General features: G+C 34.6%; 1 protein-coding gene across 1 annotated transcript in view; it reads right to left on the reverse strand.

Moving 5' to 3' along the window:
• Window positions 1-3,792: 3,792 nt before the first annotated feature.
• The window catches only part of LOC129274238 (ciliogenesis-associated TTC17-interacting protein-like), a 32,678-nt gene continuing 14,199 nt past the window's right edge, over window positions 3,793-22,271 (reverse strand). Inside the window, exons 5-7 of the mRNA XM_064108141.1 lie at window positions 13,747-13,871; window positions 10,964-11,129; window positions 3,793-9,159 (exon numbers count right to left, since the gene is read on the reverse strand). Of these exons, the coding sequence (XP_063964211.1) occupies window positions 8,902-9,159; window positions 10,964-11,129; window positions 13,747-13,871 (549 nt within the window). The 3' untranslated portion in view covers window positions 3,793-8,901. The remainder of the gene's footprint in view (window positions 9,160-10,963; window positions 11,130-13,746; window positions 13,872-22,271) is intronic.

The raw sequence follows: 22,271 nt of genomic DNA on the forward strand, positions 1-22,271 counted from the left end.
AATAATTTGACAAAAGAATATCTCGCCCATATCATCTTTGTGTGAAATCTGTTTTCCGTCTGTATTACTGTGGCTATTTTTTTTACATTGGCTCCATATGTGAAATGTCCTTTCAATTTGCTTTTGGCTGCTAACTGTCACATTGAAAATTCATTTTATTTTATTCATTTATTTTTCTGTTTTAGCCCAAACAATTTATCCCTGTACTCGAGCCAAGGTAGCAAAGAGACAGGAATCTTATCTTTTTATTCGCTAATGAGCAGTGCTTCTTTAATTCAGGTTACCATCGATGACTAGGTAATTAAAATAGTTTTTCCATGGTAGTGATCTTTCTCTGCCTTGCCTGAATAGGTACCTTTTGTTCCCCTTTTGTCCCAGGCAGGAATCCAAACTTTTTGACCAGCTGCTTGGGATTTTTCTGGGCAAGAGTATAAGTGTTCAGTAGCTTTCCATTAGCTTCTCACACACACCATTTCCAGACTTCTCTGTGCAGTTTTTCTCGAGACTGCCAGAAGAGAATAATTCCGAGCAGCTATATTTTCCTGATTTTTAGCTGCTAATTAACCATGACCATTACTACCTGCATGAGGTAAGAATACGGGTCTTCAAAACTAATTTTAAGCCCGTTTTGCTGAATTCATCGATGAGTGTAAAAATTACTTTTCATCCCCCTTTTTTTATAGAAAAAATGACATGTTAAAGATAATATGATGTCAGATATATTGTGAGAGTTTTGTGGAAAATTAACATACTTTACTACATTGGTATAAACTTATAATTCTGAAAAGATATTTTGAAGCTGATGCTATAGTAGTTAGTCATCAAATGGTTGAACAGTGAAATTAATAAATGTTTGTAATCATGATAGTAAAGTCAGACAAGTTTGAATTTGGATGTTTGTATTATTGAATATTGATCAGATATTTGCAAGTGAAAAAGAGAATATTGTTATAGATTTTAGAAGACGTATACGATATGATTGCTTGATTGCTCGAACTGAAGACATGTTGGATAGAACAATGAACGCTAAAAGATATATATTTTCTGATGGACAAAATAGTTCAGCGATTTGGATAATGATTGATTTTTTTTGTATATCGTGATAATTTTTAATTGATATATATATTGTTCCTTTTGTTTTAGTCCTTGACTGATGTTGAATATTGATAGTTGCTTTTTGATGGATCAGTACAGGATCCTCAGGTGATGTTAGTTTTGAGATGAGTTAAATGATGAGAAAGATAAATAATGATGATAAAGATTTAAAAAATAGTTTTAGGAAGACGTTGATGATACAAGAAGTGAAGTTGATGTTATATTTGAAGTAATGGTGTTTGATTGTAAAAAGGTAAATTGGATTATGCAGAGATAAGTGAAAATGAAATGATATCTATTGATATGTGGTTAGTGTCGAAGAAGTATACATGAGTTATTCTGAATATTGAGTATATTATATTTCAATGTGATTTAAGTTGGTTATGAGTGGATCAGTACAGGATCCTTCATAATGAAGAAGTAAAACAAACCCAAGATTTTTTATGATGTAGTGGAAATAGAAAAATGAAATGTTGAAATAGGTCGATCAAAGGATCAGTCAGCTGTGAGGATTTATAATTATTCTTGGGTGTCTCGAGACAAGATTAATTTGAAGTTGGAACGAGTAATATATTTGAGAACTTACAGTGTATTTTGTTTTCTCATGGTCTTCATTGGAAAGAAACATTTTTTTTCTTCTAATTTTATAAACAAATTAGATTCCACTGAAATAAATTGTAAATAGTTTGATATTGAATGGCACAAGTTTGGCTGAGTCTTATTTGAGTATATCCATGTGACACTAACATTCTTTATAGCTGTAGGCTGTACTTTGTGTAGCCTACATACCTCTTGTTTATTCTGTGATACATTATCAGGTTTTATGGTCTATTTTTTAATCAGCTTAGGAGTAACTCTCTCTTATTAATTTGTTACTTTTATTTATTTTACTTTACATAAATCCTTATTTCAGTTTGTTTCCCTATTATAATATTGATCCCAAATCGTTATAGTCCTTCTATTAATTAATATGTCTTTATTTTCAATTTTGATTTATCGTAGATATACGACAGAAAGTGAGATGAAATAATTTCAGAGCTACCTGAATAATCAGCTTTACTCTATCTCCGGCGAGATCATTTTTATTACCAAATTATTTCAAAATGACGTCTTCTCGGCACTTGCACATTTGCAAGTGAAGGAACCTGTGGGGAAGTTTTAATATAACTACAAAGAATTTCACTTCCAAAATCAAACACCTATGTTCCCCTAATCACCAAGTGTTTGTTTTTGAATGTATAAATTCGGGTTTGTGATTATTTTCTTTCCTCGAGTCGGTATAGCAAATTTCATGACACTTGACTAGCTCCGGCTAAAATTGCTCCATGCAAAATCTACATATAAAACAAAGCCTTGAAAATATAAAACATCCATCCATGCTACTGATTTTTGAAGTAAAATTCTTTGTGGTTGTGCGCCTTGAGCACATAATCAATGTGGATTTGGCGCTTTAGAAATACTCTATATTATTATTATTATTATATAATTATATTGAACATGTTTTTTTTATTCCAAAATATAATCACCATTTCCGATTATTGTATTTTCGTCTCTGTTAAATACCCAACCTTCTTGACTTTGTTCTTTTCTCCAATCTTTCCTCCTATCTCACTCTCCCTCTTTCTAATATATTCTCTCTTCTTTTATTCCAAATTAGTCACCACTCTGATCTCGTCCCCCCCCCCCCCCCACCGCCCTCTGGCATAATGCTGGATATATTCGTCTAATTTATCTATGTATTGTAAAATTATCTTGTTTCAATACTTGCCTATATGCTATTCTATGCTTTTTATGTCACGGTCATGTCTGTATACATCTCGTTGTAAACCAATTCAACCTTCTGCTATTTTCAGTATATTTATATTTTAAAATCTACATATAAAACAAAACATTCAATAAAGACTGTATCTCCTAAATATATTAAACCTCAACTATACTGAATAAACGAAATGAAATGAATAAGAAAAACCAAGTTACTAAAAAAAAAATTACAGGAACAAGAACAAGGCAGGTTTAATACTAGTTTTATATACTAGTATTTGTTACACGTTCTGTTACTTTTCACATTTCTCTTTTTTATTACTTTTTTGTGCTCCCCTTGCCATTGTTTTCTTTCTTCTCCCTCTCCTGTCTCTGTCTGCCTGTCTCTCTTTTCTCTCACCCCCGCACACGCATGCACACAATCACTCACTGAAGAAAAATAGGAAACTATATTGAATATTTGTTAGATTAAACTTCAATCAAGTCAGGGTGAATTATCAATGGGTTTACTCAGCTAAACGTGGAAGAAATTAGATTTCTATTAAATGGTGATATAGATCCTATCCTACTACCATCATGTAGATTGTCTGATATCTATGATGTGAACAGTCAATTATTTTAGCTCCTAGAAGAGTTTGCTAATGACTGGTACTAAATGACTAGTTCTATTAACCAGTCATGGTTTTGAGATGACAATGGTTTATCAAATAACAAGGATCGACGTAACTACATGTATCTTATAAGATATATAACACACATCATTTCGGTCAGATATTAGAATAATTACCTACACTTGTCACCTTCGGGCATGTTAGGACTGTTCTAAAGGTGCCTTGTGTTTGTAATTCTTACGAATGTTCTGATTGATGTTTATTATTTGAACTCACACCAACGATAAATAATAGATAAGTCAAAATGATAAGAATAAAAAGAAAATTTTGTATTCCATGCATATTTTCATAATTTAATGACAAATAAAAACTTACATTCATGACACACACAGTTATGAAAATGAACTTCATCTCACCTGATTGTAAAGCCCAAATAAAAGAAAATGAAGAAGACAAAAATGTGACAAAAGGAGTAAGTTTCTTTGAATGCCAAATTGGGATGGAAAATGACATTGCATAAGCCAACACCAACCAATAAATACATGCAGATGCAGTGTGTGACATGTATGTTCCATACATGCTTTATAACAAATTTAACATTGCTCTCAATGAATAAATACACTTTCACAAGCATACATTATTAAAATTAGCTCTGGTTGGAAAAACTGACATATGGGATGTGCTTTATAAAGCAAATATTGACTGCTTAGTTTGTGCAGAAAAGGGGGCTGCCACAGGAATACTTTATCTTTTAATCCTAAATGTATTTCTTCATATTGACATCTGTTGACAAAAGGATTTCTTCCAATCAAATAAGAATTATCAAGAGAAAGGATTACATTATAAAAAATGGCATCCCATACCGCATACAGCAACAACATGTTTCCCTTCAGCAAGAGATTTACCCACATTGTGCTGCACCCAACCCAGGAGAGGTGAATGGGTACCCGGTAAGAAAACATTCCTTGATTGCTCGGGCGCCTGAAGGCAGGCACGGCTACAGCCGGCGTGATCATAATAACATTATCACGTAGGCACCTTGAGCATTCCTCAGAGTTGATGCCCGTTAGAAATATAGTTATTATTGTATGCGTGTGACAGCCCTGTAAGGTTCAGTACTGTTAGCAAAAGGAGAATTAGCATGAAACTGCTCGACTGATTCTCAAACCTCCAAAGAAAGATTCATGCAAGGGATCACCAGGGGAGCATTTCATGAAACAAGTAGAGATTTTCACTAACATTATTGTTATAAGCTACTGATATCCTTGTATCTGATTGGCTCAGAACAGATTAAACAGTGAAAATATGTTCCATTCATTAGTTCTGGTGACATGTCAGTTGATAACTCAAATGACTACATACTATACTGTCATACAACATTCAATGGTAAGCTGTACTCATACAGTGTTCCAGCAGAGGTCCATCTGTAGAGCAGTGTACAATGCTCACAGACACAGAGATCCCATAGGTTCTTCATTCACATGAGTAACTTTATGAATGGTACCCTCTCACATAACACAATCCTTTGATATTTCATTTCTGAATCAATTTCTACTCAAGTACACTGTATATTGCCTCCTTTGTTCGATATTCTTAGACCTAATCAGTATTATGTAGTCATTTCACTCCAACTGACTAAATACATTACCAGTAATTACATACATGTAGTAGTATTCAAATGTCAAGTCTCCTATGTACTGAACCTTATTTAAATATGGCTCTTCGGTGGTTGTGAGTGAAACAAAACCCATATCCATTTTTAAAAATGATATGATATGATATAAATATTTTTTTTTCTGCAGGTCAACTGTTTTTATCAGTCTTTACCGAAACTCAAAGAAAGCTCTCCATGAATAAAGACTGGGGCGCCAATTCATGGAGGTTGTCAGCACCGACAGATTATTATTCTCTAACACTTACCATACACACAGTCAGAGAATAGGGGCCTGTTTCATAAAGAATTAATAATAGGCATTTGTATAGCGCCATCTCTCTAGAAACAATCTATTCCGAGGCGCATTGTTATTATCATTACCCTGGCTTTAGCTCGAGCTGCCTTTCAGCGCTCGTGCATTCAAGGAATTAATCCTGCCGGGTACCCATCTACCTCACCTGGGTCGAGTGCAGCAAAGTGTGGATAAATTTCTCGCTGAAGGAAAACATGCCATGGCTAGGATTCAAAACAACAACCCTCTGTTTGAAAGGCGAGAGTCAGAACCACTAGACCACGACGCGCCTGCATTAAAACTGTAACGGTGTTTCACCATTATGGCAACTTCATGCACCATGGTAACAGGGCTCCGTAGCCAATCACAATTGAGGTTTCCGATGATAGTTTACAATAATGGCAACATTTCCCAGTCTTTATGAATCAGGCCCAGCGCATCTCGGCCGATAAATACCGAAACTGCCAGAGCTGACAGCATTCATGAAACTCCCCTAGATTTAGACTAAACTATCTACACTGTACAATGATACAATCCATGTATCGCATCTTTGACCGAATCATACAATCTCATTTTTTTCTCTCTGTACAAAAAGTGATTTTTCTTATCACTCTCATCTACACTATGTACAATACAAAAAAATACCATGTATGGACCCATTTGTGCCACAAAAAGTCTGCAAAGTCTAAGGATTGGATGATTGATTGGAGTAGCATTATTAAAACAAACACAGAAGGACTATTCCATAGTACCTATGACCTCCACTACGCGGGACGGTCCTGATATAATTCCTCTCCAACTCATGCTTCATAAGATAAGATATAATGCTTTCAAATCAACATGGATTGAGTGATGAATTAAAGTTAAAATGCAGGAAAATGGAAGATAGATATACAAAAATTATGTTAATTTTCATCATGGAATTGCCCAAATCAATAAATTATGGTTTCCCTATCTTCATATCTCAGTGATAAAAACAATTTTCAAAAGTTTTATTCTAATCTGCTTAAAGAATTCTAAGTATTGAAAAGGATAAAATACCAGGATACAACGTAACATTCATTGAAGTTATTTTTTTTAGCACTGGTCATCAGTTTCATACTTTTAAAGCAAACAGAAAAAATTACAATTGAGTAATAACCCATATTGTTAATAGGAGTCTTTTCATGTCTGCTTATTTGATACATGACTTGCAAAGACCCTCCCCAATTTACCCTGCACAATATATAATGGTTCTTTCATTATCGTACCTCTATCAATGCATGAATAACTAAAAATGAATTGAATCACATCAATACAAGATAATATATCTTCAATAATTTATGATTTCAATAATACATAGTTGTTGATTTCAACCCCAATCGCCACGTTTTCTTTTCACATTTTACAGGCCTGCATGATCCAGGCTTAATTAATTTAAAATTATGTGAAGGTTTTGCCAAAATTGGAAAGAATTTGTTTAAATTGAGGCAGTTTATGCAAAATTTGAAGTCATTAGATGTGATTTTACATACCAACTGTGGTCACTCTAAGATTCTCTATACCCACAAGTGCTCTCTGTTATACAAAATTCTTTACACGTGAAAATCAGATAATTCCCCCCCCCCCCCCGTAATAAAACAAAGCCAATGGCAGATGTGTGGTAACCTGGGTTTTCAATTTTTACCATTTTTTTTTAAAATGGTAAAATAGTTTTATGAAACAGACCAAAGGAATACATGTATCATGAATACAATGGTATGAAGAACAGATGCCCACTATGAAATATCTTATTTTCTAATCCCAGAAGCTGACATAATGTTCAAAATCTGCATTTTAACGATTAAAAAAAAGATAACTATCAAGGGATATGTCATAAAGCTGGTTGTAAATTACACACAAACTTTTACTCATAACTTTTATACCCAACTTTATGCAAAACTGGTGACCCTTACTTTCACTAAATGAGATATACTGTACTCATATGAACCCCAAATTTTCAATTTTTCATATAAAGGGAGTGAAGTTTAAATAATGCTAATCAAAGCTATACAGATAATAAACTTTGCATTCTGATGCTTGATGACAAGAATTGTATTAACATATGGAATAACAAAATTTAGTTGATGGGAATACAAATTATCATTTAGAATCTCATTCAGCATAAGAAAGGCTTATAACCAGTCATACAAAAAGTTGTACATAACTCTCAAATAGCTTTATGAAACCTGTTTGGAAAAAAAAAACTCAAAATACCGTCTTACTGCATGATTCCAAAATGAATTTGAAGTATATTATTAATTTTATTTTTTTTCAATACCATGAAAATGTTGATGATGAAAAAAATGTTAATCTGATAATCAATGCAATATGAATTGAGGTAGCATGTCACCCCCCCCGAAATCTTTTGCAGTTTCAATATTCAATGAAACTATGTTATTCTAACTTTGATATGTAACTGCTACCCAAAAAATAACGTCTATGTGTGCAGATTTGAAATGAGTAAACAGCAATTTGATCCCATAGTTCACCTATCCTGTACAAATGTACTCATTTGACTGTTACCATTGTAACATGCAAGAACTTTTCTTATAAAGGTTATAGTTTAAACCAGATTTAAAAAACCAAGTTTGCTTCATATCTTCATACAAAAGTAACTCTTAGGGTATGAGAAATAAGTGAATTCTCTGAATACACCATTTGGTCTGCAAGGTACATGAAAAAAAAAATTAAAATAAGGATTCATTTATATATACACACATATTTCTTAATAGAGGCATATCAATAAAAACACTGGCAAAGCCTGAAAGTTCCTACAAATATAACAATTTGGTCTGCAAACATTAATGCTGAATGCTGGCTGAATGCTGTGTAATATAGTCTTTGCCTCTTTTAAGGTTACATCAGATGGACTTGGGTGAATCAGGGTCCCTCCCTGGTCAAGAGTTTCTTAAAGATTAACCCATTGGATACTGGCTGACTGTGCTATAACATGCGTTTTTCATAGACTCCATCCCACATACATGCGGATTCAATTTCTATTGGGTTAATGGAAAACATAAAATGGTCTGTAAACATTGACAAGTGGTCAAATGCTGTGTTTGACAGTCATTACTTCTTATATGATTATGTGCACTGCAGTGTCAGAATAAATCAAGGCCAAGGACACAAGTTTTTTAAGACTTAAAAATGTGGGAAAATGGAACTGCAATCATTGGCCAATGGCCATACAATGTGTCTTATGGTTCTTGCTTCTTATATGATCAGGGTCACGTGACACAAAGATTAGCAATTAATCACTAATTTCAAAGAACAATTCTGATTGGTTCCTTGTCAGTCTACTGAGCAAAATGCGCATGCAATGATGATCTTGATAGGTCATTTCATTTAGCGATTAATCGCTAAACCTTTGTGTTACGGGGCCCAGGTGAGTTTCAGAATAAGGAAGGAACCCCTGAACCAGTGTCTTGAAGACCGATGGAAATCACAAATGGGTCTGCATACATGGACTAGTGGCTGGACGCTGTGCTGTATGGTCCTTGTTTCTTGTAAGGTGAGGTTGGCCGCGGGGTGAAGCGGGGTTCTTGCGAGGTGGCGAAGGCAGAGCCAGATTTGGTGGAAGCTGAGAAGGAGGAGAAGTAATCGGCGGCAAAGGACACTATGTCCTCAGGCTTCCGGAGAAGCAGAAACTGCAGGAAGTCAGCAAGAAGAGCCTTCAGCTCTGGATGATGCCTCATGTAGGTTGCATGGTCGCCTTTCAGCTCCTCCTGGGTAAGGGAACAATCAGATGAAAAATGCTTTCAACACTGCCTTAAAGAAAATAGAGATCATTTATCAAAGTCATATGCTACTAATTGAGTGTTTTTCTCATAATTTTGTGTCAAAATTTATCAAGTTTAGCAAACACTTATTATCAATATAATGACAATGATTATGTACTGAAAGAAACATCAGGGATTCTATAAAAACATCAGGGATTCTATAAAAAAGGATTAAACACATGAAAGTTAATGAGAATGGGACTTTTCTACATATAAAAAATGTTACCTCAACCTAAAAAATGATGAAAATAGATGTATTCCATTGCTTTCTAAGAAAGTTGATGTGTATATATTTTTTTTCTCATTTAATTTCAAATGTATTTGTGGGAAACTATTAACATCAGGAATATAATTATCTGCACAGGAAACACTTTCTACTCTCAGTCCCCCCCTGCTTTTCATTCTCTTTTACCCTTTTCATGTATGTTTGTTCTGGGTTTTGCCTTGGTGCAAGATGCAATTCATTTTCATTTACTGAATATTCACTGAATTTGTTCTCCGCTTTTATGAATTGATCAAATCTTATGTTATTAAGGGAGCTGTCTTGACAAGACCTTCATGTTTTTTTTTTTTTTTTTACAGCTATACCTAATTTAAATACTCTATCTATACCAATATGTATGTACATACTATTGAATTGCTTTATTTCATCTTGAATTGCATGTTTTTATCCAATGTGTTGTAAAATCTTTAAAAAAAGGTTTCCAATTTGAATCCCCAAAAGAAAGTTCTAAAGTTAATTGTGGGTATCCTGTGAGAATACCAACCACTTTGTCCTTAAAAGATATGAGATAACAAGAGTATGGCAGTAATAATACCTAAGCTATCAGTATTGACTTTCTGTATATTGAACTATGAAAGTATAAAACATTTCATGTTAAATATCAAGGCTATTACCAATTTAAACTGCATGTACAGTATGTCTAATTGCCCATCCGCAAAAGTTTCTGCTATTCGACAGCAGTTTGTTACGATATATATGTCATGACACAAGATTGTTTATCATGTATGCCTTACAAAAAAATAGCAATGCAAGTTTACAATTTATGAAAGATATTAAATAGTACAGATAGACACTAACGAATTGTCTTTATTTTCAATAAAACTTGAACATGTATGGCTTCTGCTTCCAGCATTTCATAACTCAAATCGAAAGGTCATGGTGTAAGGAAGCTCATTTAAGTTAGGTCTACTGATAATGAATAATTGTGTGCATAAAACGAAGGAAGAGAGAAAGGTATGACAAAATTCACTTTATAATCCCCAAGAATAATAGTAATCATAATCACAACACATGTAGTATTAATTGTTGTAAAATACATATAATATTATGATCACTCCTAGATCCTGAATAAACAAATGGTGTACACATAAAGTGATATGCTCTTTTAATAACATGTGATTGTAACTTTTTGTAGAAGGTTGCTGCACACGGGTTATGTGGTTTGAGCATTGGACTCATGATCGTAAGGTTTTGAGTCAGAATCCCCGTTCTGCCATTGTCCCCTCTTTGATAAAAAGAACTGAGAGTAATTTCTGTCTAAAATGTCAGCCACTATGACTGATTTATTTAGACATAAAATGTTTCCCTATTTGATTGTTTATATACCAGCTTGGAATTATACCAGCAAAGAGCCGTCCTGCCGAGTTTCTACGGGAGTCACAAAAACATAGTTACGATTGATTGTAAAATTGATTGTATTGTTTTATGTAACAGGGCCCTGATATTATGGTATCGTCCATGCCCTACCTTTCTGTCTAAGAACTGTGAATACAACTGCATGTCTTCCTCCCAGTTGAGAGGTTTCTTAGGGAAGGTAGGCTTGTCTTCCCGATCATCTACCGGTGGAGGCTCTGGTATCCTCAACAGATGCATGGTGACTGGGGAGCCTACGTGAACACGACTCGCCAAGTGACTGGAAAGAAAAAAAAATTATGAAATAGTCTTGACAGATCAATATGTAAAACATGTCTGGTTAATATCGTAGTAAACATTGTTACTATTCCATTATGAGGGTCTTTTAGAAGACCATCACTTATGGTCAGGGGCCGTGGAACCAGGGGGCTGACTTTTTTTAAAAACCATGTGCAAATTTGCAAAAATGACCATCTGATTGTGATTTTTTGCATGGTCAGCCCCCTCCCACACTTTGAAAACCATTCTGTGGCTCCTGATGGTAATCCCCCGGGGGATCGAACGATCCCCTGATCGCCAGGGACTCGATTTTAAGGCGCGCGAGAGCGATCGCGCGCTACATGCGCGCCTTAATCCATTTTTGGTAGCGCGATTAATAGCGCGCCTCGCGATAGCCTAAAGTCGCCCTCGAAATCACCCAAAATCATGCTTTCGGGGGCGACATAAAATCTGAATGTCGCCCCCGAAATTATTGCCGAGTGATAACAACTCAACGGCCCACTAGTGCCATATGCTCGAGCTCCGTTTACCATTTAAAAACCATCCAAAATCCACACTCAAAATCACGAATACGCCTTAAAAGTAGCGAGTAGCGCAGTTTCAAATTCCGAAGTTGCGTTATTTTTTCTGTACCACGTATTTCCATACACATGGTACCAGGTATGGAAGAAAAAAAAATCAACGCAACGGTCGGGAAAGAGTTGCATGTATAGGGGTCCATTATGACTACCACCGTGTGCCATTTCGAATGCACATGTTTCCCCAACAGATATCACAATTCTGTGATAAAATAATTCGAATTACACAGGAAATAAATCCCAGAGTCTAGTAACCTAGCATTGGTGACTTGTCATTCGGCTTTGCTTTTCAAAACGGCTTATTAACTTCCAAAATAAGTTATCTAATTTATCAATTATAACTAAAAAATCATTTGTTTTCTTTTTCTAGGGGATGAGGTATTATATCAGACAATAAATCATCAAACAAAGCTCCATCTTTTTTACAAGGACGGCGGCAGGCTCACGCATTGGCGCTTTTACTAGCTAGCCAGTTGGAGCTCTGTCTCTCTGCCAGAGCTCTGGGGGACAATTCGCTCAGTAAAGGCCTCAATGATGGTGATTTTCTGTTTCAGACAGAGTTTACATTTCAGGAATATTATTCAAAACTGCCAATAAAGTTTGATGATTTCTTCATTATCATGTATATTTAAGTTCTTAATGAATACATTCTCACCAAATTTAGACTCCCCCATAGAGAAATTAAATTTTCATGGAGATCTGCGTTTTCAAAGAACTTCAGGAAAAGTTAGGGTAAGTGGGCCTTTATTACATGCAACTTACATGGCTGACTAGGGTATTGTACTGGAATAGATGGAGTAGAAATTAGATATTGAATTCATTTATATCCAAGTCCAACTCACAGTCACACACACACACGCACACACCCATCCACACACACCTACCCATCCACACACACCCACATCCAAGATTCTAAACATGATAAATAACTTTAAAAATCATACAATATTAAACAAAAAGTAATAATTCCTTAATAAGTGAACAGGTATTCCTCAAAATACAAAAAAATTAAAATGGAGCCCCCGAAAAAAAAAAAAAAATTGTCAGTGACTTAACTTTTAGCCAAAGTCAAAACCTAACTAAAACAGGTTTTACAACACACAATCTAATTACAATACATTGTAAAACAATTATAAATACTTCCTTTGGTTGTTAATTGATTGTAATTTTATAGTACATACATTTCCTCCATCCATTTTGTTAATTGGGCAAAAAGCTCCCCTTGTATGTTGAAGAAGAGCTTTTTGAAGTGCTCCTCTACCGCTCTCCTTAAAAGTTCTAGGAGAGCTTTTTATTGCTCCCCTTATTATTATAAAACCGAGTCCCTGGATCGCGCCAAAAACTGGCACCCAGGTTGTCTGGGACATAATCTACAAATATCTAATTTATTTCATGCAAATTGCTATGACGTGATTATGCTAATTTATGCGTAATTAGTATGCAAAATCATACTAATTCCTCTAACTCCCTAAATAAAGCTCCAAATATTCTAATTTTTGGCATAGAAACTCTTTGTGGTATCCTTATCAAATGTACATGAAAAGAATTGCGATATCAGATCAATTTCTTAAGTCTTAATTGTTTTTTGCAATATCTTATGTATTTCTCTGTTTTTTGGAACTTTTGTTTTTCATTGTTTTTTTAGATGAACTTTGTCGGGGACTCTTTAGAGATCATAAAAAGCATAAAGTAAATCCATTTAAACGAAAAAACTGAAAATAATCATACATCTATGATTTTTGGTTGAAAAACACAATTTGCATTGACTTTGTACACAAAATCATGTTTTTGAGCAATGTTTGGTATGACATGCACTTTAACATGTTGCGTGATTTCTAAACTGCGAACCTGGGCATCGCAAAATTGGTCTTAAAAGATGCGCAAGACTTTAAAATAAAAAGTCAGCCTCCAATGCCCCCCCCCCCCCCCGGCGTAGATAGGGTTAAATGTCAAAATCTGTATTGTTAAGTAGTAACTGCAAAATTACATATCTACAGTGTAATATAGAGAAGAATGAGAATAGAAAGATAGATCACTTACCCATCAGGTAGGAAGTATGACTGCCATGTATCAGGAACACTACCATATGAGTTGATGGTCCTCTCAATGCCTTTCACCATCACCTCTTCTTCACCGACTCTCTGTGTACGATCTTCAAGGCCTCTCTGGATAAGGGAAAAAGGGGGAAACATTTACTGGATTAATGGTTTGATATTGTATTGGTGTTTTACGTTGCAAGGGTTATCTATTGAAGATACATGTATATCTGGGTCCCGTTTAAGATTTGTTACAAATGGACAATTTCTATACTAATCTACTATCAGCCAAATCATATTGAAGGATTTCAGTAGCTTTTAACTGTTATTGCAAATTTGTTAGTATAACAAGTTTTATGATTAAGACCCCTGATGATTGTGATGGTAATTATATTGTAATGAAATTAATTGAGCTGCTGCTGATCAAGAGTGGTGATATAAAAAAATTCCTCAAAATGATCAAAAATTTACAACTATGATGATTACATCGAAAAAGATGACAAAGGACGATTTTGCTTTCAGATCAAGTCATTGGCTTTTAATAGTTACGGTCAGTTCGAACATGCTCTTATTACATGTAGTACAGTACTTGTTGCACCACTGCCGCTCCTGATTCCATGCCCCTATCAAGCTAGTCTACAGGCACAGACCCTGATTGAAACTTTGATCAACAAGTGTGTCTCCACGCAAAGACTAGCACATACAAAACTTGCTGTTTCAATTCAATTCAATTCTGAGCGAGAGGGCCTTTAGTACACAAGGCATGAGTATGCTGCAATTCAGACCCTTTACTCGAGTGAAGGGTTTGCCCAGTAGACTAGTATCAAGCTATGCTGTGCAATTTGGTGAGTGACACAGACATAGATAAATTCAATATCTAAAGTAGATCTTAAAATAGTTTGCTTTGATAAATAGAAGAAGAATAGTATAAATACATAGTCATTAAATATACTGTATACTTTGTGCCCTGGGGAGGGGGAAGATCAAAGAAATTAGGCTTGTTTCAATAAAAAAGAATCTATAAAAAGTAGTTCTTGCTACATGTATATAAGGGAGACTTGTGCCAGCGCATGCTTTAAATCTACATGTACAAATTTATGATGCCAATATCTGTGTACATGTACTTGGGTTTCAGTGATTTTTTATATATTTTTTGTTTTATAATTAAACTTTACTCTATACACATCAGAAGTTGATTAAAAAACAAATATGTGATCCTTCTGCAAAGGTCTTTTAAAGAGATTTGACTCTACATACATGTACAGTATATAGGGACAGATTAAAGTTAATAGATGGAGAGCACAATAGAGAGCAAAGGCTGGATAAGATGGCAAACTTCTATGACTCTAAAGAAACAGGAAAGGTCAACCGCCTGTAGAGTCTAGATGCTTGTTTACATCGTAGCAGCAAAACAACCAAATCTCAACTCATTTCAAATGTCACTCAATAGCATCTTAAATAACCAGGGGCCTAGCATGCACCCTTTATCTACATGTACAGTTGTCTTCTCACCATCCTTTAACTAGCTAGCCCCATTCAGACAAGAAAATAAATGTACATAATTACAGGTTGTTTTATTTTTGTTGTTGTCTGTGTATATTGTTTGATGACAAGCAAAGTACACTTTGGTTACGATCTTTAGTTTTTTATGAAGTAAAGATTAAGAATGTATCACTCAATTCAACTTTATTTCAAATCTGAACATACCACATTTCTTGTTTATCTATTAAAACAATGATATCTGCAATCAAAAGTGTATATAAACACTACTCTTTCAAATACAATAATCAATTACATGTAAATTCTACAGTATATATTCAGTTTATACCAAATTACATAAAGCATCAAATTTAAATTTAAATCACTAATCATCGTTAATGTCTCTCAATTACATGTTATGTATCTATTATAAACCATTCATAATTGTTATTCATAACTTGCTATTCCCAGTATGCACACATCTCTATTTTTCTGCATTTTTCTTATCCACCAGCTTTTCTATTTCATATGAAAGGGGCAATATCAGTGGGTTGTTTTCGATGCCGAGCCTCCCTGAATTTAATCAGACATCAACACTCCAGTGAAACCCCTGCATTTTGTGTCACAGTGACCCAATAAGAGAGGGTGCCACTCAATATTACAGTACCAGACTGCCTAACACACAACAGCAACGACGTCGTCTGCATCAGGCCGAGTTCTCATACAATCCTGCTAATTCTCTGAAGGCACACTACATATATCCCGATCAGATGGAGATTATTTGTAATAAAGACAAAATGAGATGATGCTATTTTGCAGGCTTCAGATTAAAATTACAACCCTGAGCCTTCAAACAGAAAAAAATAGCATGTTAGAGTTTGGCAAAATGAATGTAGCTAGTTCACAGGTGAAAACACCACTAGAGTTTTGGGTCAGGATAATTTATCCATGAAATCATATGCTCAGAAGGCACGATAGCTCAGTCTGTAAAACGAAAGTTTTCCGTTCGATCCCCACTTGGTGCGTCAATGCCCTTTGGTAAGTCATTTTAATTCTCATTACAGGGTCCCTCGGAGAGGACCTTAAGCTGTCAGTCCTCTGGTTGCTTGCTTACAAGCAAAATCACTACCACGCCACTGATTCAACCATGGAGCTAGAGTAACCATGCTCCACATTACTACATGTATCACATTCTAGAAACAGATGAAAGTACCCAAACTAGGCTGATTGAAAATAGGGATTCTGATATCTAGAGATTAAAGCTCACTTGGGCTGATGAGGAAAAGACTATTGATGTGTTTTTCATTTTACCATCCAGAATAACCCCTCTCTTTCCTTAAACCGAGGTCTTAATGGTCCGGACGTGTATTAGAAAGTCATTAAAAGGTGAATACCAACAAGTGAGTTATAAAACACAAGAGCTATGGTTTGAGAAATTATGTGAAGCTGTTTGTTGGGGCATCTATGAAATGATATTGATAGAATTTTATGTGCAAATACATACTTGTACAATTGCTATCGTGATATATTTGACATGGTATTGGGTTGGACCAATACCTGGCAATTTATAATAAAAAGAATGCTGTACCACTGAGCCACATACATGTACAGTAGTTGTACCTTGCAAGATATTTTCTCATCTTTGAAAAGTATATTTTAACCAAAGTTCTAGTTCTATATCTATTCATTTATTATTCATTCACAAATCAATTTATTATACCTCCACTCATTTTTCGATTTATTATCCATTTATTTATTTATTCCTTAATTTGTATCTTATCATTTTATGTAATACACTATATAAAACTCCCCATCAAAATTAAAGGATGAGATTGTTAGATTGCTTTGGTATTTCATTTTTAAAACTAAACTGTATATATACCTCCTTAAGGTATCAATGTTTAATTATTTTCTAAATAGAAAAAAATGCTCACAAATCACCGAGTTACAATCAATCTCTTTCTATAGTTTTGCTTTCAAGCTACATGCACTCTTCAGGGTTTATATTAAAATTCAATAAATTGCAGGCTGACATCCTAAAAGAGATCTTGTATTTTACAATTCTCAAATCATTATAACTAATTTAAAATAGCATCCACTTGCAACAAAAAGAGCTTATTCAGCTTTTCTATATAATGACCAGAAATCACGACAAGCAAAAGATAACAAACAATCAATCTGTCCCTAAATTATCTTCACAAACAAGTTTGACTGTTGTTTCAAGCAACCAGATGTCCTGCAGATTGTGTAGAGAGACATCCTGGGGGTATTCACGACTATTTATTGGCCATAAAGAGGCTTTAATTACAGGATCTAATGAGTTTAGCCCCTAGAAGATTCCTTATGCCATCGTCCATCAGATAATTGGCATTTATATTGGTCTATCGTGAGATACATGGGGATTGGTGAGTGTAGATTGGAGTTTGCTGACACCAGCCTTTGTGAGAAACAATAGATACTGTGCATGTACATGTAGATTTGGGGCTCAGCTAATTAAACTGTATCATAGGTTCAGATGTATAAAAAGTAGTAATTGCTTCAAGCACAAACAATTGCTAGCAAAGCAAAAGATCATGCTTCAGTACTTGCTTTAATTCATATGCATAACCTTTTGCACGTGCTTGAACCCTTTTCTTGCCTTTAGAAAGCAATTGCTTGTGGTTTGAACAATAACGACGACACGCTGGTGCGAACATGACTCACAGAACAAAGGCTGGACTCAAATGCGAAGGTGTGGCAGTGCAAATTACTGCTTTTTTCATAAACATCTTTTACTTAGAGGTAGTGTCAAGCTATTAACTTCTTTTTGACAAATTTATATATTTGGCATTTGGTTTGCATTTACTAGGAAAAAAATCTATAAGAAAAAAATTGCTTGATCACATACAGAAGTTTATTTTTTTATTGGATAGCAGGTTTAAGGCCTTCTACCTTAATAACAAAATAAATCTAGTGCATTTTTTAGCAGTAATCCCACTCATGATCTTTTACCTCTTTATAAATCCATTTTTAATCTCTTTATTTGTCATTTTTTAATCTAAATAAATTAATGGATCTAAAATGCCAAAGTGAAATCCCTCCTACGGTTAAACTAGTATTACAGGTACATGTATGATGGATAAAACTTGATAAACCAAAATGACTTGGGTATCTATCCTCCCCTCACTCAATAAAAAAAATTGATCGCCATCGGAATATATGTCAACCTGTCAAGTATTTTCCAATACAGGTACCTTTAGGATGTTTGAAAACCCTCCTACATTTGTAGACCGACCGACATACAAAAGGCTATACCCTTCAAGCATTCTGCATCATGACAAGCAACAAATACATGTACATGTAGGTGTGGACTGCCACAAAAATATGCACCTGCCTACCCTGCAAAGTTTAAGCGAGGAGAATTTATATCGAAAGGAAAGCATGAAATACCAAGGACAAATTCTCTGTGATAACAAAAGAAAGAAATGAATTATAAATGAAAACTGCAACTCAGCTCTTTTCACTCCCGGAAACAATATATAATCTTGATTTCTCTCTGAGAGACTCAAATTCAACAGGTTCATACCTACATGGATCAGCCTTAAATTCAATATTTATATGGCGAGGCTATTTTTCCAGAAGGACAATTCTAGTATTACAGCACAAAAAGGGCAGAAAAATGAGGCAAATTCTAGGTGCATTGAGACCAGCCTGCCCATAGGGCATTCAAGGCTATCAAGTACTACGGACTTGGATTAATAATAAACCCTGGATTTATATTGAAGAAAACAGTTTCCTGAGTACATACTGCAGTAACTCCAATCTCACACTGCAAATGACAGACAAGCAGACTATTTTCATATCATGAGTAGATTACAAGGTAGGTTTTCTAGTCTAAGCACTTGGTGTTTCAGACTATTGTCTGAGGTGAGAGGAGAGTCTTTCCAAATTCTTTCAATGACTAAGGCCCGTATTCTGAAGTCAGGTTTAACTTAAACTCAGGTTTAAAGGGGAATCCAGCCTTGGCCATAAAATGATGTGTTGGGACGGAGAAAAATAAATTAAACAGAATGGTGAAAATTTGAAAGAAATCGGACAAGCAATAAGAAAGTTATAGCTGCTTTAAAATTGAGATCACTATACTATGTAGATTTCAAATTGGCAACTGGGTAAGTAAATTATGACAAAGGGCAAGGACAACTTTCCCATAGGCCATGTACTTTATTATCAGGGATTTGTGGTTTTCTCCTAAGTACCCATTCCCCTGGGGCAGTAATCTAAATATAATCCAGGTAGTATATTGTTTTATGTTCTCATGGAAGAAAAATATAATTTGAAATAAAACTTTTGGGAAAAATTACATTTTAGCCATAATATGTATTGGAGTACATGGAAGAGTAGTCCTTGCCTTACATCACTATGACATCACATATGCGACCAATTTGAAGTCTCCATGAGTATAGTGATTACCAATATTTACAACTTTTAAAAATTCATAACTTTCTTGTTGTTTGTCCAATATTGTTCAAACTTTCACCCATCAACTTGTCTGATTTTTCTTTTCCTTACAAAAACAAGTTTTTATTTGGGTTGGTTTCCCCTTTAAAGTTGTGGTTTAAGTATGGCGAGCCAATTGTTACATAAATCACTAACAGTAGAGATATCATACTTCAGCTCATTTGGCTCTCAAATCATTCATAATTGTCTAGGAAGTATAAATAGATGATTGTCTTCACCATCGATGTATCAGGAAAGAGCACAGTAAACATAAGAAACATACAACTTAATAAACATTTTGATACTTTTGGCTTCCCATACTTACACCACAACTTTAAACCTGAGTTTAACTGAAACCCGACTTCAGAATACCGTGAATACGGGCCTAACTGTTCACAATTGTCTCCACAGCAATATCATTTCCCTTCCTAGGTCAATCCTTTATAGTTTTTTAAATAAAAGGAGAGAGTTTTCTCGCAATTGAAAAGCTACAAGACCTTTATGAATTCTCAAAGGGGGCAGGAAAATCCCCTCCCCTTTGATAATAGTCTGAATGCAAGGAAAGTGACAGAGGATGCCATGGGGCAACTAGTCCAACTGTTTATACAATTAATGAACGGAAATCAACGGATATAATCTGATGCACTAGATGCAAACCTATCTTGATGGATTAAAAGGATCTTGAGAAGCACTTGTCAAAATGATCGATCAAATTGCCCCAGGCAACTGCATTAAATTTCATTTGTCCAGATACGAATATGGCTTTCTGCAGTGCAGCGCGGACTAAAGTTAAACTACAATAGAGGCAATACCCTTTTTAACAATTTTCCTCATGTACATGTATTGTTCTATTTACAAATCACATGCACATCAAACTTCAAATAGAAAAGCCTATTATTGGTCAAGGACAGGTTCAGGGTGAATTATTAAACTGTCAAAATGCACCATGGAAAAATAAACATTATCTTTAATAGTAAATTGCAGTATTCTCAAACTCTGAGTGGATACAATGAATAATGGAAGTACATGATGTAATTATGTTTCTAACACCCTATGACACTTTTAACACTTTCTTGTACTTTCATAGCACTAGCAGTCAAACACCCCTTTAGTCCCCATACCCGACACCTACACCTAACATCCATTACAACTACAATGTAATATACACAAAAGCAAATGACACAGATACATGTAAATGCACCATCAGGACACAGTGCACCCTGGAAAAAATATGTTCATATCTTCAGGAGATTGCAGTGTTCTCAGGCTCCGAGAGGATTTAATGAAAGATGAGAAGTCTTAAATGGATTGAGTTGGGTAGGATTTGTTCTGTACCCGGAATGATAAATCACAGTATTACGCTATCATCTTACATAAATTGTCAGTGCGTGGCAGGCTTTACAGTACTCTCTCTCATTTTGCTTTTTGCTTGTCCATTATGGGAAAATGAAGATGAAGTTTGGATATTACAGGGTTCCCAGCTTTTCAAGAAAACAAAATTCCCTGATTTTTCCCTGATGAAATTTAAAATTCCCTGATAATTATTTAAACCCATTCCCAGTTATGCATGTTTTCTAAGTTGTTGTGCACAGTGAATTACATGTATTTTCAGTATAAAAACAATAATATAATATAAACTTAATTAGTACCCCATAACCAGTAATTCAATGGATGTCGTTTTGATATGCAACAAAATATAACAGAGTCTGACTGTCTACCGTGCTTTCGACTTTTGGGCTTATCAAAATTCCCTGATTTCTCCCTCATTTGAGGTAGTCTTCCCTGATTTGAGGTATTTTTTAAATCAAATTCCCTGATTTTTCCCTGACTGAAACAAAGTAAAATAATTTTTCCTGATGGGCTGGGAACCCTTATATGTGTACAAAAGATGCCATTAAGAAAGAGACTCAGTCTAAAATAATAGCTTTGATATCAAAATGTGAACATTGATATGTTGGATGATAATATTGTTTAATAACTTTCTTTAATATATTTTTGCATGGAATCATTCTTGAAAAGGGTGAACTATTTTTAGGCAGCTTTCTTCAAATAGATGTTAATGTACAAATATGAATTATGATGATTCTTAAGAACATCGAAAAGGAAACTAAATGTGATTAAATACAATTGCAAAATGTATTTTCTATTCAATCCATAGAATTTATTTAAAATCATACTTTCTTTGCACTATTACACAAATGCATTTACAATAAAAACAAACTTTTGCCACTTTAGTAATAATCATTACAACTCTTTTCTTATTTCATTGTATCCTATGAAACTGTCAAGTACTTGTTCCTGGAATAATTATGCCTAAAAAACTCAAGCCCAGTTTCCAAAGTTCATCAATGTTGATCTAAATTTTCAAAAGTTATCAGTATCAAATCTACATGTATGATATCCTGGATTGATAAAGCCTTTAATACCTTGGCCCAATTTACACAAAATTCATCAAAGTTGAGTGAATTTCTGCAAGTAATCCATGCGTTAATGAATAAATTGGTCCAGTTTTCAAAGAGGAAAGTGGTTTATATATTAATATGCAAATACATGTACCTGTAATTATTGAAAGGG

This window comes from Lytechinus pictus, chromosome 13 (genome assembly GCF_037042905.1).
Source record: "Lytechinus pictus isolate F3 Inbred chromosome 13, Lp3.0, whole genome shotgun sequence".
NCBI lineage: Eukaryota > Metazoa > Echinodermata > Echinoidea > Temnopleuroida > Toxopneustidae > Lytechinus > Lytechinus pictus.